The following is a 26,290-nucleotide window of genomic DNA, read 5'->3' as shown; positions in this document are numbered from 1 at the left end:
TACATTAAAACTTTATGCAAGGTATTTGTTATGCAGTATATATATTTAAATAATGGAACCTGGATAAGCCCGACTCACTAATTCAAAACTTCTGATAATCCGGATGACATTTCAAATAATAAAAATTAATTTAATCCTCAACTGGTATGGTGGGTCAAAATTGACCCAACAAAATTTAGTTTGACAATTTAACCAATATTGTAATCGGCGCACGGCAATGGCCGACTATGAAATCTCCTATTTTCTACAGTAGTCTCAGTTGACCTACGATCATTGTTTGTGCGGGCGACTATTTTTTGAAAACAAGTCTTCAAACAGTTTTCCCTACAACTTTGAGCATATTGAGAAATTTACATTCACTAGAAAAACGAAAACAAAGAAATTTTCAGCTGCCTTATTGGGATGAGAAGTGGAAAATCATAGCACGGATAATCAAGGTTCCACTGTACTCAGGTTTAAGTAATCTATTTTCGTAAAGATGGTTCTTCAGCTAAAATCATTAACAAATTGAACAAAACCACTTGCATTTTCGGAATCATGCGATTTCTTATTAGTCCAATTAACAGCCATTTTCTCGTGGAATTTTGAGAAACAAGGTCGATTTATTTAAAAATTTGAATTTGGGTAGTTTTTATAGCCTTTGTTAAAATCTACCCTACGCCGAAGCGTACTTTGCCCTGGGGGTGAAAACAACTTCATCTAGGGGATGAAAATTTTTTAAATCAAAATAACTATGGAAGTCGATAATTAACTAATTCTGAGTAAATTCTGTTGTATAACATTTGTTTGCAAAGTTTATATATGGTGTATTCAACGAATATACGTCTGTTTTGGATTATCGCGACAACGAATATTTTAGTGTGCAACATAAGAAGTACGAAAGTATTTTGCTCTAATAATTACTCCAATAAACAACAATATACTTTGCAATTTACATTCGTTCTTCATATTTTGCACAGTAAAATATTCGTTGTGGCGATAATCCAAAACAGACGTATATTCGTGGAATGGGGTATACTTTCCAAGTTATTAGCGATTGAAATTTTGCATTTTTTATTGAATTTTATAACCGTTTTTCATGGGTAAGTTAAAAAAATTTTAATTTAATAGAAAAAATCATTAAAACCAAAATAATTGTAGCTAATAAAAAAACAAAGATATTCGCGTCAAAAAGACCTGTAAACCCAATAACGACTGAGTTATTGCTCTTTAAAGGATGGTTATTTTAGAAGAACCTCGAAATGGAGAACTTTAAATTTCAAATAACTCAAATGTGGTGCAATTTTTTCGGAAAACTTAATAGACATCTTTTAAAGCTCATTAAAATCCTTTTAAATAAAGTCTGATAAAAGTTTTTTTTTTGTAACAATATTAAACCCTCGTCATTACAATATTAATAGAAATGAATAGCTTTCCACTTGAAATTAACTTTATTTTGGTATAATTGATACGATCCATGGGATTTGACCGTTTCCGAATGCTAAGTATAGAAAAAATAGTTGATTAAATCGAAAATGACATTTTTGTATTTAAAAAAAATGGTTATTTTCTTAAATAAAGCTAAAAGTATTCATAACATGAAAAAATGTTTTAAATACTAATAATTGTAGAATTTTTTTACTAAAAATTCTGATTTTTATTTTGTTTTTGTACCATGATTACTTTTAGATTTATTTAGGAAAAATTCACTTTTTTTTTAATTATAAAAATGTCATTTTCGATTTAATAAACTATTTGTTCTAAACTAAGCATTATTTACCGGTCAAATGACATGGATTTTATCAATTATACCTAAATAAAGTAAATTTCAAGAGGAAAGCTATTCATTTCTATTTATAGGATTGTAATGGTAAGGGTTTAATTGCTACATTAAAAAAAAAAAGGGAGCATCGGATAAGATGGGCAGGTCATGTAGTAAGATCAGAGGAAGACAGAGTGCTAAAGACAGTGTTCTTCGAGAGACCAGACGGTAGAAGATCAGTGGGCCGTCCCAGAAAAAGATGGAAGGATGATGTTGAAACCGATCTATCTAGGATTGGGGTACAACAATGGCAAATCGAAGCGCAAGATCGCAGACGATGGAGGGCCATAGTGGATGCGGCGAAGACTCACCCCGAGTTGTAAAGCCAGTCAAGAAGAAGAAGAAGAGGGAGCGACTTTATTTTCGTCATAAGTCAGTTAGTTCTCATGTAAAAACTTATGTCAGAGGTCATTTGAAAGGTATTTTAATCAGTTTTAAAAGATGTCTTAAGTTTTCCCAAAAAATCTTGCCACTTTCGAGTTATTTGAGTTTGAAGATTGTCCATTCCGAGGTTTTTCGAAAATAGCCATCCTTTAAAGACCAATAACTCATAATATCAGTCGTTGTTGGGTTTACATAGGTCTTTATAAGGCGTATCTCTTTGTTTTTTATTAGCTGCAATTTTTTTCTTAATGATTTTTTCTATACAATTAAATTTTTTTAAGTTATTAATGAAAACGGTTATAACACGTGAGTTTGTTCAATGAAAAATGCCTAGTTTCAATCGCTAATAACTTGGAAAGTGTCCACTTTGCAAAAATAATTTATAGAACAAAATTTACACAGAATTGGTCAATCTATCGACGTCCATAGTTATTTTGATTGGAAAAATTTTCATCCCTTAGATGGGGTTGTTTTTACGCCCAGGGCAAAAGCCCGGTTCGGCATAGGGTAGATTTTGAAAAAGAGGGTCAACCAAGCTTATATCCAAATTTTAATTAAAATCGGTGTTGATTTTCAAAATTCCACGGTTTTAGTGTTTTTTACCTATACGGCTCTATATCTGATACGCATAATAATTATTGTGACTTAATTTAATAACCTACTGTTCCTAATTTTCAGGTGTAAAGTACCAATGTATATTCAACAACTAACTACAAAATATTTTAAATAAGGTATTTGTGTAGAATATTTAACAAGGTAACAGGATTCGTACAATTTAAAAATACAAGTTTACTTAAATTGCTACAAGTACAAAATATATTTTGTCCACGTCCCTACCTAGACTCGTACATTAAAATTATGTTTTGTCTTTATGTGACTATGCTTTTAACAGATAATGCAGTAAAACCGTAAATTGTATAATGTATGTCTAAATACATTTTATGTTTTTCTCATGAGGATCTTTCAATGCGTCACAGTTTTTCGATTTCTTTCTAACGCATTAAATTGTATGTGACAGAAAAAACGCACGTCGGTGATTACATTTCGTCGGTGACATTTATAACATTTATTATAGTTGTCAATAGATGGCGCTATAATCGAAAAAAAAAATATTTACTAATTATATAATATATATCTACGAATATAATCTGTACAATTTATAAGACTATACAAATCAAAGATTGCTAATAAAACATATAATGGACTCATTAAACATCTAAGATCTAAAAACATCACGAGAAAAACCAAATGCAAAATATACAAAACCCTGATAAAACCGGTCCTTATATATGGATCAGAGACATGGACACTGACGAAAAGCAATGAGAACTTATTAGGTAGATACGTTTGAACGAAAAATGCTTAGACACATATATAAAGGGGTGAAAGAAAATGACGTATGGTGCAGAAGATATAATTTTGAACTATACGCAGCATACAACGAACCCGACGTCATAACATCCATAAAGATCGGACGTCTGCGCTGGATGGGCCATGTTGAACGAATGTTGGAGACCGAAACACCAAAACACATAATGAAGCAAACACCAGTAGGGAGAAGGTCAAAGGGAAGACCCAAAATTTAGATACATGGAACAAGTGGAACAAGATCTGAAAACACTTGAGATTACCCACTGGAAGAACAAAGCAAGGAACAGAACAGAATGGCGGAAAATCCTAGTACAAGCCAGGACCCAAAAAGGGTTGTCGAGCTACTGATGATGATGATGATACAAATCAAAGAAAATACCATTTTATAAATACAATACACAATTGATTTGTTTTTATGCCAAATTGCAAATAAAATGTGACAACTATCAGATTTAACTAAAATGTCATGTTAGAATAAATGTCATAAATGTGTATTATCACAGACATACCTTTTTTTCTATCATTTGTGACGCACTGAAAAATGCTCATGAAAAGAAGCATATTAGATACAATCCGAGGTCACGAGACACCTTATTTGGAAGTTCTTCTAATCGTTTTTGCAACGCTCTATCATTCGAGTATTTATTTCTACAGGGTTAACCAAAATAATGTACTTAGTTAAGTAAAATTGAATCATAATAAATACTCTTCCACTGAACTAAATTACAATAAGAACCGCCACTACGAATAAAAAAGGTGTATTTTTGCCGGTTAAAAAAAAAAGAAATACATACATGGATTGATAACGTTACATTGTTAGTGACATTAATCTATAAAGCTGCCAACTAAAAGCAGCATTATTACCAGCATTGGAGAGATATTGCAGAGTCACTTTTGCACTTGCTGTTTTATAGCATGCGTTATTTTGACAGTAGAGCATGCGCAAATGTGATATTTGGCTTACGCTGCGTTATTGGAAATAGTGCCTTAGGGGAACCGTTACGCTGTGCGGTATTCGTTGCGCTATTTTCTTTTTAGGTTATGTTTGTTGTTTGTTTCTCATTTAAACCAAGTTTATTTGTAATCTTCTTAAAGTGCCTATCCGTTCCGAATGTTGGCGATCATCATGGCTATCTTGACTTTGTTTACCGCAGCGCGGAACAGTTCAGTGGTAGTCGCGTTATACCACTTTCGTAAGTTTTGAACCCACGAAATGCGTCTTCTTCCCGGTCCACTTTTGCCATTTACGTTCCCTTGGAGAATCAGTTGGAGAAGGCCGTAACGTTCTTATTTGTGTTTGGTATAGTTGGTGATGATTTGTGTTTATTAAAACAAGGTTTAAGTCACAATCAATTGACTTATCCTGAAAATTGGACGTTAGTTCAGGAAAGCATGAAGAGTGAAACAGGAAAATCTTTTATTATAAGAACACTCAAGGATCATCTGTCTGTCTTGCTCGATATTTGGAAGAAAATTCCAACCTTCCTTGCATTTAAGTCAAATTTTTTATTTTGAGCATGTAGCAATGTCTATTAAGCTAAAATAGCCATTTTATAAGGGAGCCATGAGACTTACCCCATTTTTTTTGCTATTTCATTGCTAATTTATTACGCAAATTAAAAATTTATTGGTTTATCTCCTTTAGAGAAACAGGTGGCTATTCTAGCTTAACATTCATATTTCCGGAACGAAAGTAGATAGAGAGTCGATTCCGGCCCCCTATTTTATTGCTAATTAATTGCTAATTTATTACGCAAAATAAAAATTTATTGCTTCAACCCCTTCAGAGAAACAGGTGGCTATTCCAGCTTAATATTAAGCTAGAATTGCCAACATTCATATTTCCGGAAAGAAAGCAGATAGAAGGTAGCTTCCAGCGGCATATTTTATTGCTAATTAATTGCTAAAAGATTGGGTATACAAGAATTTACAAACTCACCCCCTTCAACCACTACCGTTATCATCATACCCCGGAATCCACAAAAAATGAAAATAACCAGTTTAAAGACCTAAAACCAAGTGGGTATTTTTTGCTGATTAATTGCTACAGGTCTAAGCCAAAAATGAATATTTTGCTTCATCCCCTAACGAGCAACAATGGCTACTGCGGTTTAATACTTAAGCTACAATACCCACACCGAACACTCCTATTTCAGGAAAGAAAACAGATAGAGGGTCGCTTCTGGCGGCATATTTTATTTCTAATTTGCTGAAAGATGGAATATACCAGAATTTACAAAGTCACCCCTCCAACCATACCGTTATCATCATTCTCAGGATTTTATAGAAAGTGAAAATAACCAGTTTAAAAACCTAAGACCAAGTGGGTATTTTTTCCTAAGTAACTGCTGCAGGTCTACGCCAAAAACGATTTTTTTTTTGCTTCATCCCCTAACGAGCAACAATGGCTACTGCGGTTGAATACTTAAGCTACAATACTCAACACTCAGGAGGGTGTCTAGAGGATCGCTTCCAGCGGCATATTTTATTGCTAATTAATGGCTGAAAAATGGATATACAACAATTCACAAACTCACCCCCTTCAACCCCTACCGTTATCATCATTCCCCAGATTTCACAAAAAGTGAAAATAACCAGTTAAGAAGCTAACACCAAGTGGGTATTTTCTTGCTAATTCTAGCTTAATAGACATCATCTCTCAGAATATTATGCAAGATGATAGACTCGATGTCTTCATCATTAGTATTGGCCAAAATGAGAGCTTCTAAGTCTTGATCCATTTTAAATTGCATACAAAGTAGACAAACAACTAATGAATTGAGCTGTAAAAATACCGCAACCAAAATGTTGAGCAATATCTGTATTTATGACACGTCTGAGAAATGTCAATTCTGTCTAAATAGCGCGGTGTAAATAACGCAACGTAGGCTGGGTTAAATTTGCAATATCTCTATCTTTACAAAAATGAAGAGCATCTTGGCACTTTAGCAGAGAAGAATTTGCCAAAATTGTTACCGATTTTCGATAGGACAACGCACTCGAAGACGTAGGCAATCTTCTCTCACAAAAACTGTGCTACGCAGTTCCAAAACGAATATAAGTAATGCTTACAATAAAAGTGCATTTCTTAGTTTTTTTCCAAATTATTGTGTTTAATTATAGTTTTAATTATAGTTTATAGTTTTTAACCCTCCGTTAGGCGCGTGGTCTACAATCGTAGACCACTCTCCTTTAAGTGGTCGCCAATTGCATAAAACTGCACATACGGCCCCATCCCGCTTAGTAGCTGTCACTAATACTTCCAACCTACTCTTTAGTTTGCTAAACGCCGCCTATCTGTTTGCATAATTTTTTACCATTATTCAAAGAGCACTGGTCTACAACCGTAGACCACGCGACTAAGCGCGTTCCAGTTTTTAGTTGTATAAAGGTAATATGTAGTCTGCTGTGTATATAAAGCTAATAACATAAACGAAAATGTTTCAAGAAGCGACTTCATTGAAAACTTAGCATGGGAACTAATCAAACAGCAAATTAAATATGGATCAACTATGCCTTCCCTGCTAAGAGAACTTAGACGACGAGCTCGCGCACTGCTCGGAGTTCAAGAAGTCGTACGCCCTTCCCCTAATATTCCAACAAATTACGTGGGACGATGTTGTATTTGTGCATGAATTTGCAATATGCCAAAGATGTGACATATTTGCATTCAAGGATCCTTTTGGGGATATTTGCACTGAATGCAGGGCCGGCGATAACGGGACTGCAAGGGATGCACTGCAGGGGGGCGCCCCTATTTGGGGGGCGCCAAAATGAGCTTTTTTTCTGCTGGTGCTATACAAAATACTAATTTAAAATAAACCAAAAGGAGCCTATGCTAGTTTTGCAGGCGGGCGCCTCATACCCTAGCGCCGGTACTGACTGAGTGTTTGACGGACTAAAATTGTGCCACTTTGACCATTTAATGGTTTTGTTCTTTTTTTACTATTTAGTTCTATTCTTTATTATTTATCCCTATTGGTCATTCTATAAGTTCAAAGATAAAAAATATTTGTGTTTTTTTACTAAATTGAGCTTATTTTTGTGACCATTTTCATTTACTTGCGAATAAAGACCCAAAAAGTCATAACCTCGTTTTTAATTTTACCACTGTCAAAATGAGAGAAGCCAAGGATTAAAACATATTTAATATCAAAGTGCGAACATAAATAAACATGTTATTAACCACTAATTTGTTAATTTTGTCAAAATCCGGTATTATACGACAAAAAACTCTTTGTCTACAATCGTAGACCGCGCGCCTAACCTTGTCAGCAATAACGACGCGCCTAACGTAGGGTTAATTATATTTTAATTTACCTTTATTTTCATTCAGTAATAGTTTCATTCAGTTAAGTATGTTCAATGTTGTACCGAATATTTCAAACACAAATTTATTAATTATGTTGTTTACTAATAAATCAGACGGAACTATACATTCTGGTAACCCGTATTTATTAAAATGATAGCCTATAATCCCCTTTTACGAATAATATAGGGTTTATGAATAACTGAAATACACAATTACCTCATTTAAACTCCCCCATAAATAAATCTCTATCTGCCTTCTAAAACGATCGAGACTGATGATCGTATCAGGCATTATTTCCATCCCTTTTGTCAGTTCGCATATAAATCAAAAATTTTAATATTCCTACAATAATTTTGCAGCTTCTTATCCGGACCAAAAATTCGTTTTACTGATCAAGGACGTAGGGGAAATTTATATAAATGGAAATAAAAGTCTGATACGATTATCACGCTCGAGTTAATAATCATAATTTCATAAGAGAGTTCTCAGATGTACCGGTTGACAAAATTTTTTTAGTTATTGATTTTAGCTTTTATAAAAATGCCACAAGGAAATAGCTTCAGAACAACATTGATTTTAGCCTTAATTCATAATAATTTGTGATTTGACAAGTACTCTAAAAATATAGTGATAAATTTTTGTTAGGTATGGCACCTAATATAACCATTTTTTAGATATTTTACTATAGTTTATTTCAATTAAAATAAAAGAAATAAAAATGTATACCATTTGTGGTGTACATTTTTAGTTTTACAAGAAAAAAAAATGGTATACATTTTTATTTTTATTTTATTTCATTTTATATTGGTTTTACTCCTTTGAGTAACTAGGTCCATTTTCCGTTGGAGTTTACTAGCTGAACAGACGGGGTCATGAATTGTAAGTTTTTTTGAATTCCTTCTTGTCTTCTTCGATTCAGCATCCATATGGCTTCCAATTTTTAGAAACTATGGAGGTGTTATCAGGAAAATGGTCCAACAATTTTCAATTAAATATCCTTTAGGAAAATTATGTTTCAATATTTTTAATATTTCTATTAGGTTGAAAACTTTAAAACTTTGACTAAAATAAAAGAAGTTGCAGTGATTTTAGATTAATCAGTATGATGAGCCACACAATTAAGATACTTTTACGAGTTATACAAAACCGAGTATTCCCTCTATACGAAAGAAGAATGGGTAATAAAGCAATTTAGATTTAAAAATGGTCTAGGAACTATAGAGAGGCACTATTTTTTTATGCGCGTTTTCTTTTAAAAAACTTGTGAGTTCTGAAAAAACATTAATTATGTTTGTTTCATCGACTTCCAGAAGACATTCGAGCGAGTACAACACGATACTGGACATAGGCGTACTGAAAAATTATCCATAAAACTTGGTGTACTACACGATTATGTTTTATCACCCGGTCTTTTTAATCTATACTCTGAAGAAATCGTTAGAAAGGTTTTTGATGCTAGACAAGAAGAAGTAAGACTAGGTGGAGAAGTAATGAACAATATCCAAAACAATATAGCCGTTTTTGCAGAATAGGACCCCACAACACTCCTTATGGAAAAGTGGTCCCGGTCAAATTTAACGAAATTTTGGTCAATGATACTTCTCGATGTGTAGATTAAAAAAGTCCACGGGACCTGGGTCTGAATAACTACTATTCCCGAGCTACAGACTTCTAAAGTTACTGGATTCGAGTGCTCGGTTTACGTTAAGTGCACTAATTCATGGTAAAATGAACGAAAATATTTATTATGGGAAGAAGAAAGAGTTATTTTTTCATGCATACTTGCGTGTTGTATATGAATTCGTGGTCAAAAATAAACACGTTATATTTTAGTCTTCAGAAAACTTCCGAAAACTCCTCAGAAAACCAAAGAATTGTGATATAAAATGTGCTACTAGAGCGATGTAAGAATTATAATGTTTTGATGAATGCTTCACAGTTATGCAATACCAGCAAAGCTGCAGTTTCGCCTAATCTTTAGAATACTACTGAACATTGGCGGATCTAGGGGGAATGGAGGAATTCCTCCCGTGATACGGTCTAGAACTAAAGAAAAATTTGTCGGAACATAAAAAATACATTAGCTGACATAAAAATTGTCCGCGCATATCAGATATACCTAAGTCAAGCAGAGAACATGGATTTGATGCCAATACGAAAAAAACAAAGTACCTTGTAGACAGTGAACGCTAAATATTAATGTTGTTCTGAAGCTATTTTTTTGGAGCATTTTTGTAATTAACTATTCTGAATGGGAAATAAGCCAAAATTTAACTAAAAAATTATTTTATTTTGACAACGACGTTTGATGTGGACGTCGAAACGTTAATAAAATAATTGTTTAGTTAAATTGTGGCTTATTTTCCATTTATAATAATTAATTGCTAAATATTAATTACAATTGTCTATGGAAAAATTGGGTTTAAGTCATCAATGACTATCTGTACGTTAATATTTTGCTGATTTCGGTTAGATGCAGCATCATAATATGTCGTGTTGACTAACGACCTATCAGGATACTTAACATTGAAAATATAGAAAATATTCGAACTCTTATGAATCCCGGTTCATCCATATTCTCATCAATTTGAAACTTTTCGTCATTGTCTCTGATTAGTTTATCTTGTATGTAACGGTGCCAGTTTAATTTGATATATATTAGTCGTAAGGTCTTTTAGGTATTCTAAGTTGAAAATAGGAAAGATGGCCAAATCATGATTATGAAGCCTTCTCCATTGAGCATTTCTTCTAATCAGATTATCAGTCTCAACTCTATCTGGTACATTAGGAATTAATTACCTATGTAATAATTGTTGAGCATCTTCAGCTGTAGCACCTTCCATTGTACAATATTTTGTATTAAAAAGTTCATCATCACTGGCTATAGAACTTCTGGTCGACCTCGGCCTGTTCAAAAATCATCTTCCATTCCTTCATATCCTTCGCCTTGGTTTTCCAATTTCGTACCCTTAACACCCGTAACTCGTCTTCCACCTGGTCGTTAAATCGTACTCCGGGTCTACGTATTGTCCTCACCCCATCCGGTCTTTGGTTATAAATGTGATTTGATGGCTCCATATCGTTCACTCTCGTTAAATGAAGAACAATTTTTTTCTTTCATTCTGGAGCATGTTACGGGTGGAATTATCCCATTCCCCTAGATCCGCCACTGTTAAGTAGTATGCTAAAGATAAGGCGGAACTGCAGCTTTGCTGGTATTGCATTACTGTCAAACATTCATGGAAACATCATAATTCTTACATCGCTCTAGTAGCACATTTTATATCGCACATCTTTAGTTTTCTGAGGACTTTTCGGAGGTTTTCTGAAGACTAAAATATCATGCGTTTATTTTTGACCACGAATTCATACACAACACGCAAGTATGCATGAAGAAATAACGCTTTCTTCTTCCAATAATAAATATGGTCGTTCATTTGACCGTGAATTAGTGCACATAATGTAAACAGAGCACTCTAATCCAATAACTTGTAGAAGGCTGTAGTTCGAGAATAGTAGTTATTCAGACTCAGGTCCCATGGACTTTTTTAATCTACACATCTAGAAGTATCATTGACCAAATTTTCGTTAAATTTGACCGGGACCACTTTTCCATGAGTGTTGCGGGGTCCTTTACAAGGTCTACAGACAGTAATAAATCTAGTCAGAAAGTTATCGAAGATGCCTTAAAATTAACATTTTAAAGAAAAGTGGATGGCAGAACGAAAGATTAATATAGAGCATGGTCTGCTTTCTCCTAATAGAGACTAGATAGAATGTGTAAATCATTTTAAATACTTTGGCAGCTGGTTGAACGTCAATTTTGATTCGGATGAAAAGATAATAACGAGGAGCCAGATGTAACGTAACGCTTTTATGACCTGGAAACCAGTTTAATGTAACAGAAACTTGTCCATGCATATCCGCAAGAAAGTCCTCAAATGTTATGTGTACTAAATCCTATTATATGGTTATTAGGAATGGACATTAAAAACTACAATGCTTAATGAATTGGAAGTATTCGATTTGCGGTGCTATCAAAGCACCCCAAAAATACCGTAGGTTTTGCACACTTTCAATGAGGATGTAGGTACTTGAAATGCTGAATTCAGAACATCTGCTTGTAAACATCATAAAGACGAGAAAAATAGAATACTTTGGCCATATAACTAGAGAACCTTAATACCATCTAGTTCGCCTTATAATACAAGGAAAAGTAGAGTGAAAGAGACGGATTGGTCGAAATAAACTTTCATGGCTAGGGCCGACCAGAGGGGGGGCAGGGGGGGCAAAATCCCCGGGGCCCGGGGCCCAAGGGGGCCCGGGCCCGGCCGTTAGCAAATTTAAAAAAATTCCTTTTATTAAAATATTTTACAACAGATTGAATTTGCTTGCGGTTTTAATTATGAAATTATTATAAGGAATATTATGCATTTGGAAAAGGCAATATGCAAGAAATTATTTCTTTGCATAAGTTACAATTAATAAAAATATATCGGGAATACATTGCGCGTGGGAGCCCCAGATCGGAAGTGCATCCTCATGATGTCAATTTGGGTGAAAGTGTTGGTACCCATGAACTACAGAAGTCAACTACTTCAAACTATGGACGCTACTTTGGATGTTGAGAGTAGTAATATAGAGAGCCTAATTGATGATTTAAGTGCCTTAAGAAATAACTGGGACAAGATATTGTCTGAATGCAAACATGTTGCAAATGCTTATGGTATCGAACCGGAACTCTCCACTTCCCGTGCGAGAAAGAGGAAGACTTTTCACGATGAAACAGCTACAGAAGATGTAATGTTAAATTTATCCCCGGAAGAACGCTTCAAAACGGAAGTTTTTTACACAATAATTGATGTTTTGGTGGCCAACCTGAAAACGAGGTTCACAGCACAGAGAAATCGAAATGAAATTTTCATTTTTATGGAAGTATAACGAAATAGACGAGAATACGATCTCAGAAAGTTGTGTAAGATTCGCCGAAGAGTACAATTCAGATGTAAGCAGGGATCTACTTGATGAAATGATTTACTTGAAAACTGTTAGTAAATCAAACATCTCAGATACGTCGCTGAAACGAGCAAAACTTTTGAACAAGCTCGTGTCCCTTAATGTGACAAATCTTTTCCCCAATGTGTGCATTGCTCTTCGCATATTCTGTTGCCTACCAGTATCCGTTGCTCAGGCTGAGAGATCATTTAGTGTTTTGAGCCGAATTAAGAATTGTTTAAGATCTACTATGGGTCAACAACGATTATCTGATTTGGGACTGTTAAGCATAGAGTCGAAACTTGCAAAAACTCTTGATTTCGACCACGTGATCCAAAACTTTGCGGATATGAAAGCAAGAAAAGTTATGTTGTAACTAACAGTTCTATTGTAAATAATTAAAAACAAAGTTTAATTGTTAAAACTGTTTTAATTTTCCTCTTTCCTGTGTCAATAGCATGAGTGTTCACTATTACATATCCCAGTTTATGAGTTATCAGATTTTTGGGAATTTTCGTTCAACTGGGTTTGGGGGGGGGGCCGGCCGGGTCTCATCCCCGGGGCCCGGCCTGGCTCTGGGCGGCCCTGTTCATGGCTGCGTAATATTAGACCATGGTGTGGTTCCACAGTAGAAGAATGTTTCTCAGCAGATAAAGGTTTCAGGAAATTATAAACATCATGACGGCCAACGTTTAAATACGGACACGGCACCTAAAGAAGAAGATAAGTTTTATTACAGATTTACATTCTTATCAATGGAATTAGTACAAGTTATACTTGTGCTGACATTGACACATTTAGACATGGTTTACCTTCCATAGCTCTCATGTTACAATTTTTGTATCCATATGTGAGGCAAATAAGCAAATATTATATCCCTATGACAGGATGTGGTTTCAGTTTTTTAATAAGTCACATCCACCAAAAGGTTATTAGCGACGGAACAAAATATAAATAACAAAAGTAAACAACTACAGATTGTACAAAATGATTATGGATCTTAGATAATTAACTATATTGTCATAGGAACAGTTTTGACCTAGAACCTCTGGTAGAGCGTTTGGGATATTGCAGCGCTGTCTTTCTTGGTCATATTTACTACAACTTATTAAAAAGTGTTCGACTGTTACTCGGACGTTACACTGATCACATATAGGTGGATTATTCTTTGTGAAAAGGTAAGAGTGCGTTAACCTGGTATGTCCTAGACGTAAACGCGCAACCGCAATTTGTTCTCGTCTATTGCGCGACGATGAAATCCACTGAGACACATTATTTTTGATTTTATTCAGCTTAGAATTATTTTAAGATCACTCATTTCGCCACAAACACAACATTTATTTTTAAAATAAGCTTTTAAGTCACTGGAAATACACTTGCCTATCGGCTCTGAAAAATCACTAAATTGCCTCTGGTGCAGTCCTGTCAGCTTCTTCATTTCTTGTTATTCCAACGTGTGAGGGAACCCATAACAATTGGACGCTTCTTCCATGTTCATGAGTCATGAGCTTAAGAAAGCTGGTATTTTAGCAACTTTTCAAAAGGATGTTTCGAAAAACTGTGTTTTAGTGAGTTTAGGGAGCTAAGGTAATCTGTTATGATCAGGGCTTTTGTGAGTATAAGCTCGTTAAGAAGTTTCACAGCACGGTATATGGCATAGAGTTCAGCTAAGTATGTGCCTACACCACCGCTTGCACGACTTGCATCTGTGCGGTCTTTGCGGAAACAAGTGAAATGTTTTGAATTGTACAACTGATTGGTCTTTAAGTTTGTCTCCTGTAGACAAATAATATCTGGAGAATATTCAGATAAAAGAATCTGTAGCATAGGGAGACGATGGAAAAATCCATCAATGTTCCATTGAAGTATCGAGTTAAATGTTGTTAACAGATTCGGAGTTAGATGATACTGAACAATTGTTTACAGAAGAGTCACTGTCTAAGTCAGAAATCTCTTTCCCTAAATGGTTGTGTAGTTTCTTTTGCAGTTTTGTAAACTTGGTTTTTGTAGATCTATCATTTGCATATTGAAATTGATAGCTGCTTTGTAAAAGATGGAGTAAACCAGCCATATCGGTTGTAAATTCTTTAACGACGCCAATACTGTCGGGAGAGCCTTGGACATTATCAATCAGTAAAGATAATTGGTGGTAATTAAAAACGAATGGTGGGGTATGATTATCAATAAAATTTTCAAGAGTTTCCCGTGTAGATGGGACTTAAGGTGAGCGCGTTTTTTTTTTTGGTTTAGAGGATTTGGGTTTTGCAAAGAGATTTTGTGATAAAATTGCTGAGGCTGGAGAAGGCGTATCGAGCTCACCAAGACTGCGTTTTATGGAAGAACTTGCGTTTTCGCAAGTGCTATTAGAGTTTTTACTTAGATGCTGTGGCTTTATTACATATGAAAGTACTGGAGCAAACTCATTGGTAGTGACAGAAGTCGAGCTTGAAGTTTTATTTTGTAAGACTGGTTGAAATTGTTGTTTTAGAAAATTGTGGTAATGTTTCAGTTTTATTAGAGTTTTCTGCAGTTGCATCTAATGGACAAGTTGCTGATAAATTGGAGGATATTGCTTCCGAAGTTTGCGAAAACGGTATTGCCGCTGAATGAGGTTGATTGAAAGTGTTGCTATGAGTAGGAGTATAAGTAACTTCTTGGTGGTGGAGATTTGTAGGTGTAAGTGATATGCTCGAATTTTATAATGGATAACTTGAGTGAACTTTTTATGGGTTAAGGCTCATATAGGACTAACGCATAATGAATATGTTGATAGTTTGGCTAAAAAAGCTATTGAATATGGTACTTCACATAATCGTAAGTTTTGCATATCTGACTTAGTTAACACTATTAAGCATCGAGTTAAAAATCAGTGGAGTCAATCATGGCGAGATCTTTGTAAACAATCCAAATCTCAGTATTCACTGATTCAACCTTCTGTTCCAAATATATATTGGTTTAAAAATTATGTAGTACCTCGAAGATATATAACAACATTAAATAGAATGAAGTTTGGACATGCATGTTTCCCTCTACATCTAGCAAGAATTAAAGTTTTTGATTCAAATCCTTGTACAGAATGTCAGAAGGTTGGTGACTTAAATCATACTTTCTTTGAGTGCGCAAAATATATTCCATGCACATATAATTTAATCCAAGATTTAATAAAATGTAATGTTTTTCCACCTTTCAATGTATCCTATCTATTGTCTCTGAACAGCAAGAACATATATGATTGTTTAATGAAATTTATCTGTGAAACTAAAATTAACCTCTAAACTTATTAATCCTGATAATTTGGTATATTATGTACATATGAAAAAAGAAGATACATAATGGAAAATGTGGTGAGCAACTTGGACAGTCCATAGCGGCCAGCTTTTGAACTGAGTAGAGAGCTGTAGAAGAGTTTGCTATGGAACTCTAAGGACCTCATTGCCTTCCTTATGTATGAACAGAAAACAAAAAAAGGTGTGACTGGCTCAATGACACGCAAGTCTATGTCATAAAAAAAACTTGATGACTGCTGAGTTTGGTACCTTGTGTAATATACTTGTTGGAGCTGTTTGATTTGGTACTTCATTTTTTGACACAATATGAGTTGATTTCGTTATTGAACTGTTATTGCATTGGGATGATATATGTCCTGTACTTTTGCAAATAAAGCAGGTGAATGTATCTTATGACAAAAATATGCGGTAAGGTGTTTGGTCGAAATTTATTAGAATAGAATCTGGAATTGATGATGTTAGAGGGCTTACATAAACTTGCCTCCGAAAGCTCAATATGTGACTATATTCGGGAAGAGTCGAGCTAATTTTTAGAAATGTTATTGGCGAAATAAGCTTTAAACCGATATTCTGTAATTCTTCAACTAATACTTGATGAGGAGTTGACGGGCAGACTTTAGATAATATTAGTCTTTCTGTTGGAGAGACAAGTATTCGTGCTGTTACAACTTCGCCGAGTACTTTTATAGAGCCATGTTTTGTCATGAAATTATCTACTACGGTTTTGTTTGCCAAATACATACAGATTCTATTATGAGATAATCTAGATGAAAAAATAATATTTTTGGGTTGATTATTGTGCCCAAAGAAATAAGATAATACTGCAGTTTAGCATTATCGATACTACTAAATACACTTGCTTGCGTCTTACTCGGAAAAGAATGTGAAGCGGCTGATGCATAACTGTTTGTGAAGTTTGAACGTTCATTTACTGGACTGGTCAGATCGGAAGGTGTATTTACATTGTGTGAAGTCATTTTAAGCTACGGTGGCGAAAGCTTCACTCCGACTCTGGTAAGTGACAAACCAACCTCATGCTAACCAACCTCGCAAAATTATTTTACGATGGTGTATATTTATTATTTGACGTTTTCTTTTCACAATAATAAAATATTAATTACGTATAGATCACTTACAGTAGTATCTAGCAGATATACAATTTTGTTTTTAAAAACTATTTAATAATACCACTTGTTTTTACTAAAAACTAGAAGTACAAAATCAGTACAACTTAACCATACCTTGCCAGGGCCAGTCTCGATGTGGTTTCAGTAAAATAGCATTTTGTTTGATTTTTCATTCGAATAGCGGCTGATTGAATGATTCTGAATTAGAGGAGAGAGATATGTATGTATTTCTGCTTATCATATTCTATCCCTATCGAAAGATACTGTGCAGTAGAATCGTAGAAATATAAGAGGACATATTTTCTAACTGACTAATTTGAGACAATTATACCACTGTAATACAATGATACAATGGTATAATTGTCTCAACTTGTTTAGACAGAATATACCTCGACTTCCTATGCTTCTTCTTTCCATTATCTTTCGCTATAAAATGATCTGCAGCAAAACTTATATCTCTCCTCTCATGACATTCCCCAGATATTGAAATTCCCTAACTTTAATAATAATTGTGTTCAAAACCTCCTTCTCCTTTCCCTGTTAAGCTGTCCAGAGCAGCAGTATCAAAGGTGAAGATAGTCGTAATGATAGCCAACCTTCTTAAAGAACGTGGTAATTTCAGACGAAGAAAAAATGTATAACACCGTTCTTAGGCGTCAACGCCCTTCGGTAGGGATCTATGGGGGAGTATCACCGAGCTGCAAGCCCTTATCCCTTGCCGTACTGCTCCCTCATAGGTCGATCAGATGCCCGCATATTCAGGTCTAAGCGCCAGATTCATATTTAGAATTTTATACTGACGCGTTAGCCTTTTTGTTTTCCGATGGCCTGGGCTGGGCTTGAACTCTCGTACCTCACGGCGAAGTGAAGTGCGGGTCAGCCGCTAGTCGCACTGAGCTATCCGATCGACCGAAGAAAAAATTCCCAGTTAAATTGCATTTGAAAACATTTCCCAAAACAGTAGGTAGGTACCGTTTGGCCAAAAATATTTTTGCTTGAATTTTTTTATTTCTTTTTAAGTCTTCTCAAGTTACACATCTGTTTTTACACTTAATAATATAAGTTAAATTATTTGTGAGAAGCATTAAAACATTAATATTTCAACAGTATACCGATATATTTACTGTATTTAAAGACTTGTCATGTTTCACTTTTAGACTTAAGTTTTCTATGAATCTAATACAAAAGCATTATGTAATAATGTAAAAGCATTATATAATATAGCAATTATAAAACATTTCCTTTTCTGATATGAAATACTTTTACTTAGTATTTGTAATCACATATAGGGGAGTGCAATTAGAACGAAAACATGCATTGTTTCGGAAAAATTCAAACTACCTTATATTTTTCTAAAACGTTTTTTGTTAGTTTATGATATGTTAAAGTAAAAAGTTCTACTCGCAGATTTGGCTGCTAATTGTTTATTAATTGTTTAAACAATAACAATTGTTTTGAATAAATAATTTTAAAAATATTGATAAATTCATTATTTTACTTTGATCAAATATGCTTCTATTTTGTTTTTGATTATGCTGAATCCGAATATGGCATTGCAATTTGAAAATTATTATACAGAAGCACTTATACAGTCTGTCTGCGTAGCTAGGAACCACATGGAGAACTTTTTTATTATCAATTTTACGAAAAAAAGTTATTCTTAATAAAATGCTCTGGATAGTCAAAAATCTAAAACTCAACCATCAGATATTAAATTTTATCAATTTTATACGAGGTATGTCAAAACTATGAATTTCGTTAAAGTGTAAAGTACCTTTATATTCCAGAATATCAAAAAATGCTATTATGAAAAGTTGTTTAAAATTAGAAACTATGTCTAAATATACAATTACATCATTCTAATCGAAAAAAACAATTGAAATTTTTTCTCAAATTACGGATACTCATCAACATTTTATTACAATGATGATAAATATTTTATTATCACTTTTCCGAAAAAAAGTTATTCTCTATAAAATTCTTTCCCTGGTCTAAAATCTAAGATACAATCATCAGATATCAAACTTTTTTAATTTTATACGAGGTATGTAAAAAATATGAACTTTTATTAATAGTTAAGTGCCTTTATTATTCACAATATTTTAATTAGAAGGATGTAATTGAACACTAAAACAAATTTTTTAATTCCAAACAACTTTTCTTAATAACAATTTTCGATATTGTGAAATGTAAAGGTACTTTACTTTTGAGTGAAATTCATATTTTTTGACATACCTCGTATAACAATAATTCAATTTGATATTTGATGATTGCATCTTAGATTATATAGGATGCAGAGTATTTTATAAAGAATAACTTTTTTTCGTAAAACTGATAATAAAAAAGTTATCAATAGGTTCCAAGTTACGCAGACATACTGTATAAGAGCTAAAAAATTTTTTTGCTGAACATTTATTATTGTTGAAGCTTATTATTAAATGTATTTTAGGTAAGTTTTACAGAAAAAAGTTTTGATCACTTTGTATAAACATTTTTTTAGCTGGCAATTTTCGGTTTTTGTATTACATTTTTGTTATCTTTCTTAATTTTCTTAAAAGGAAATAGTTTATTTCATTTCTAAAGTAAAATAATTTAGTGAATTTTAAAAATTACATTCTAAGCTTTATAAAACTGTAATAGATCTGTTCAAACTTGAGTAATACCGTCTTAAAGTGGTGGTAATTCTATAAAACTACGAAGATTTCAAAAATTACAATTTTTAAGACGTCATATCATTTGAATTAAATTTTTCAGATTTTTTTTGAACGAAACATCATTTAGTAAGATGCTTGAAAGGTAAGTTATGCAAAATTGAGATTTTTTTAAGAAAAATTGTATTAGTTACACATTTTTAAATCATTTTTAAACAAAATTCATGTAAGGCTCACTTTCCGCCCACACCGTACTTATGCCCATATATTCTATTTCTTTCTATTATAACCGTAAGATAGCTTAATTATTCTTCTTTCATGTTCAATTTGTAAAATTTTATTTGATCAATTAGTTAAAGAATTACATTAAAATAACTAAAGCGTGCACTTCGCCGTACGTTAGTTTACAGTGCGCCAATGTTTTCGAGAAGGGTGACTTTAGCGGTATAAATAAAAAATTATAGAATATACAGATTTAATTTTAGAAAATTCTTTATATAAGTTTTTTTTTGTAAAATTTTCTGAATGTTTCAATGGTCAGGTCAGTTTTTTCTAAAATTTATATTTTCGGAGTTATTTTAAAAAAAATCTAATTTCGTAGTTCATTTGTTTAATAAAACATGAAGCACCCACTTCTCGAGTAGAACTTTTTGATATGTTGTTTATTAAACATTTCTTAATAAAACTACAAAAAGTTCTATCTTGTTTGTTTTTTTCCGAAGTGAAAATCTATATGCACTCTCCTAATAGGTATTTATTGAGTTCAACGATAGCTGAGAACTGTTCTTACTCTTAACTACCTCTATTTACATACTGAACCTACCTCAAACTAAATAAATATCACATTTCTTTACAATACGTGTAAATTCTCACAGGACTTGGACTTGCTATCTCTGGCCCAAACTTTCCCTAAAAGGTTTCTCACTTTCAAACTCGCCGAGGTTCTCGACCCTCTATATTTCTTGGGGGAATTTTGGCAACTCCCCGTCGGAGTCGCCGCCCCTGACGCCGGACTCTTATTTCTGTTTAAATTTTTCTTGGACGAGCTGCGTTTGCGGAAGATGTCGCGACTTCTTTCGGGATTTTCGAGCTTCAGCCGGATCTGCGAGAGGATTCCTACCAGCAATTCGTCGACGTTATGGTTGATGCCGACAGATGTCTCTATGTACTTGCAGTCGTACGACGTGGCCATTGATTTGCCCTCTACAAAGTAATAGAAAGAGAAGTGTTATTAAAGAGGCATTCACATTAGAAAACATGGTAGTAAAAGTCAGTAGCGTGGAGGGGTAATAAATTGTAGAATATTAATAATTATTTTACAATAGACATATACCTACATTCTACATGTATAGATATGTATAATGTCTATTGTATTTTATTTGAACAATTTACAGAAGATTAAATAATGTAAGTATGTATTAATTCGTTACTATAATTACATAAAAAACGAAAAACTAGAGTAAATTATTAATAGAAAGTTAATGTAAATACAAAGTGAGAAAAAAATACTAAAATACGGTTTTGTTTCAACAAATTCATTGATTCAGAATTCAGAAAGAAATAGAACAACTAACAGAATCAAAGATATAAAACAAACAGGTATATTGGCAAAAATTCTCAAATGACATGGAACGAGAAAGTCAAAAAAAGTATGGAACATGTTGAGGAACAGGAAGAAGCCGATTACCGAAGAATTACAAATTAACGCAATAAAACCAGAAGAATGGGTAATTCACTTCGAAAATATAAATACAAAGACGATAACGATAGTAATGAAGTACAAATAAATGACCTACAAAATATTCTCCAAAAAAACAGAGAATGACAACATCACCCAAGAAGAAGTACACGAAGCAATCAAAAGATCAAAAAATAGAAAATCACCAGGTCCGGACAATCTAATGGGTATACCAAATGAATTAATTAAATACAGGGGTACAAAAATAATAGCAGAGATAACAAAATTATTCAACAAAATTGAAAACAACATGACAGTACCAGAGGAATGGAGAGAGAGTATAGCAATACCCATCTACAAGAAAGGCTTAAAGGCAGATTCTACGAACTACCGAAGAATAATACTACTCAATTCTACATCAAAACAAACTATTGACAAGAATTCTATCCCAAAAATATTCAAGAAAGTCGGTGTACCGGAAGAACAACAGTGTTTCCGCCCAAACAGATCTACAATAGACGCTATATTCATCATGCGACAATTAGTTGATAAATCAATAGAATTAGACAAGCCCATGTTCACATGGTTTGTAGATCTGAAACAGGCATTCGATAGAGTACGATTAGAGAACGTGCTCACTCTCCTTGGAAAGAAACACATGAGTCAGAAATATAGAAGCAGAATCAAAGAGTTTAATAGATCCAACAAAACAAGAATAATAACCACACGGGTGCACGGAAGAAATCAAAATCAATGTCGGTATTAGACAAGGTGACAGCCTCAGCCCATGCCTATTTAATTTTATAATGGATGAAGTTACAGCTAGTGTTGACAAAATGAATCACGTATACAGAATGGGTAACCGAACCATGAGTATACTTTGCTACGCAGATTACGCTATCTTAATAGCCGAAAACGAGAATACTTTACAACGACTACTACTAAAATTTAAAATGACTGCCGAAAAGTATAATCTGAGACTATCAACAGAGAAAACCCAATTGATGGTAATATCCAAGAACCCAATTAGATGTAAATTAGTAGTGAACGACCATATAATCGAACAGGTAATGGATTGTAGATATAAAAGCATGGCATCTGTGGCAAGAAACAAAACAGCAAGCAAAGAAAGCAGCAAGAATATCTGGTTTCCTGAGCGAGTTCATCTGGCGGAATAAATATGAACACGGAAAGCAAACTTCGCACTTATACGACGTGTTAGATATGTACTGACATACGCAGCCGAGATAACGGCCGAGACAACAAAAACCAAACAAATAATAAGAACAGCAGAGATGAAAACCCTAAGGTCCATAAGAGGTATCACACTCAAAGATAGGATGCGAAACGAAGACACATTTTGAGAGCTAGGCGATCAAGACATAGTGAGATGGACAAGAGCACGACGACGCATGTGGAGAGATCACGTAGATGGGATGGACCATAAACGTATGGCGAAATTGGCGAAGACACAGAAGTCCAACACCAAGTGACCCATAGGAAGACCCCAAAAAAACGATGGTACCAGAGCTTGAGCTCCGTCTAGCAGCAGAGACTGTAACAGAAGAGGACATAGTCATATTAAAAAAAGTAGAAGAAATTTAATGATTAGGTATTAAACATTGCTCTCTTAAAAATTTTTTTTTCAATTTTGTTTTTGCTAACCTTTCGGTGTGATTTATTAAATCGAAAGTTTTACTTTACACAAATCGTACCGAACGGAATTATTTTCGAGACTATTATTTTCACCTTGTACACAGTCGGCCCTAGAGATAGCAGACTACCCTGCTATAATCCCAAAGCCGCGTTAGCGGTATAAAAGGGCGACTATTATTATTATTCAACAAATAAAAAAAATCTTTTGTATTTGAAACCAATTTATTCTTTCATTTGAGCAGATTCCCGTATATATTTCGAAACGCAACGGTATGTCAATTTGTTTATGGATATGAAGGGTCAGAGGAAAAAACGACGAATGTCAATTTTTGGTATGTAATTTTGCGATTTTTGTGCAATCTGTTATTTAGAAAGAGTACTATCAAACTGTGAATGACCAAGAAGAAATAACGATGAGAATCATCTTAAAAACACGTCACAAGACTGGACGCAAGGGGGAATAACAATGAATATGTAACTTTGATTCTCGTTTTAACGAAAATGCTTCCAGATAGACATTCATCGTTCTTCCCCTCGATCCTTCATATTTTGAACTGACCTCTGCAATATAAAATCAAAATAGAGTTACGCATTTTGAAACCGCTTGACTTAAGCTTTCATCTCATATTTTTTGTTTTTTGTTTTAAATTTTCTGTCCAACGAATTTAATTTTTTTTATTTGTAATTTATTTTTAATTGTTTATTTGCATTTTAGGCTTAAAGTAAGCATTCTACAAAAAAAATATAGGATAACTTTAGTTTTAAAATAATCAAAGTTATCAAAAGAGATGGATTCCAAGCGAGAAATAGTTATTTTCCTAACAAGTGCAGAAAGTCATTCTTTTCCGCACGCGACTGCAGTTTGCCGAACGACGCGAAGCGGGAGTTCGGCAAGCAGTCGAGTGCGGAAAAGAGACTTTCTGCAAGAGTTAGGAATAATATTTTTTTAAGAGTCTTTAAAAAATTACCAAATCTTAATCAATTAATTTAATTAATATCATTATTTCATTCATAGTCGTCGTCATTCAACGACGCGAAGCGGGAGTTCGGCAAGCAGTCGAGTGCGGAAAAGAGACTTTCTGCAAGAGTTAGGAACAATATTTTTTCTAAGAGTCTTTAAAAAATTACCAAATCTTAATCAATTCATTGAATTAATATGATTATCTCATTCATAGGAGATTCTGACCAATAGAAAGCTACAGAAATCTGAATTAAATCGATAATTTTTGATAATCTCCCGTCGTTAAGTATATTACGTCAGATGCCCTTCGTTGCTACGAAAAAATACATTCAGTGACATTAATGACAATTAATGTTTTAAAAATTATAAAAGTGATGACTTTCAATCGTCAAATATTTATAAAAACTGTGTGTTTAATGGTACTTACATAAATAAATTACAATAAAATTTTGGTTTTGAACAGTTTTATTCATGAAATAATCGCAACAAATTGCACTCGACCTCTGAAATTAATATAGAATTTTTTCTCTCGTGACACTTTGACATAATTGCACTCGCCTTCGGCTCGTGAAATTAAAACTGTCAAAGTGTCACTCGGGAAAAATTCAATAATTTCAGAGCTCTTGTGCAATTATTACTGAAAATACATACACAAATTAATTCTTTGACAAGGTTGTCAAAACCAAACTTTCAATATAATTAGTTAGCATGACGACGATCTTGGTTTCCATGACGATGATTCAAAACGACTGTTCTTGTCTACCGATTTGACTTTCGAATATTATGTCAAAATTATTTTATTTCATCGAATTGTCGCGTTAATTTCATTAAAACAGGAACACAATAAGATATATTTGAACTAAATTAGTAAATAATATCTAAATATTAGTTTATTGCATGTATTATAATTACTTTAAGACCATATTAACATATCTAAATTAACACGCGTGCGGAAAAGTAAAAACCGCGTGCGGAAAAGTAACACGCGTGCGGAAAAGTGAAACTTTCTAAACTAAAATGCGTGCGCGAAAGTAGACATTTTTACACGCTCGTAGAAAAAGTAATTTTCGACAATTAACCTTTTTTGACACAAGCCATCTGCCAAAAGCAATTGCGATGTGAATTAAAAAAATACTTATTATGTCCGGTTCTATAGGTCGTACAAATTTCTCTCTTTTTTAAAGGATGTGTTTTTTTAATAAAATTTCAAATGGTGTATTTGAAATATAATATAATATACAGTCGACTCGCGTTAATTCAAACCTGCGATAATTCGAATCTCTCTATAATTCAAAGTTATCACGAGATCCCTACAAAATCTCTTTATATTTCGAACTAAATCAATACATTTTTATACACTTGGTAATTCGAACGAAAAATATCATTGCTATATAACAAAACGACGCGTTAATTCGAACTCATCGGCGTCCAACACTCGACAATTCAAAGTTGCAGAGAGTATGTGTGTGTGTGTGTTTGTGTTTTATTGGCACTGGTTTTAGCAACAAAAAAGTGTTGGAGACAGAAAGAGGCGGAAAGGTTGTAGTAAGTACAGTTTTCAAACTTGTATAAACGTCCTTTGCTTTTGTTATGATTAATTTGACGATTTGACACACACTTCTCACGAATTGGTTTGTTTAGTTTTAGTTACTGTTAGGTACTCTTTCGTTGGTATACAGATTAAAATTTTGTTAACCATGAGCCCTAGAAAGTATAAATGTTTGACGATTGCTGAAAAGAAGAAGTTAATCCAAAAAGTAGAGGAAGGTGAGAAGAAAAGTGATATTGCAAAAGAATTTAAGATTCCTCTGAAGACTCTCTCAACCATAATAAAGCACAAGGAGAAAATTAATATTGTTCAAAATGCTGGATGCTGGAGTACGGAAAAGAACTACTTATGGATGATGAAGGACCAGTAATAGAACAATTAGTTGACATCAGCGGTGTGAGTTTTTCTGACTTTGTTCAAGTGGATGAAGATGTTGCTGTCTCAGGTTCACTAACCCATGGCGAAATTTTATCTGCGACAGATACGAATAAAAAAAGTAACAAAAGTAACGATGAAGA

At 33.7% G+C, this 26,290-nt stretch overlaps 1 protein-coding gene across 1 annotated transcript in view; it reads right to left on the bottom strand.

The window, feature by feature from the left end:
* Positions 1-13,371: 13,371 nt before the first annotated feature.
* The window catches only part of LOC126883227 (GTP-binding protein Rit2), a 673,969-nt gene continuing 661,050 nt past the window's right edge, over positions 13,372-26,290 (bottom strand). Inside the window, exon 6 of the mRNA XM_050648506.1 lies at positions 13,372-21,131. Coding sequence (XP_050504463.1) covers positions 20,779-21,131 — 353 coding nt within the window. The 3' untranslated portion in view covers positions 13,372-20,778. The remainder of the gene's footprint in view (positions 21,132-26,290) is intronic.

Source organism: Diabrotica virgifera, chromosome 4, assembly GCF_917563875.1.
Source record: "Diabrotica virgifera virgifera chromosome 4, PGI_DIABVI_V3a".
In the NCBI taxonomy this organism is placed as follows: Eukaryota; Metazoa; Arthropoda; class Insecta; order Coleoptera; family Chrysomelidae; genus Diabrotica; species Diabrotica virgifera.
This window is presented reverse-complemented; position numbering and strand designations above follow the sequence as displayed.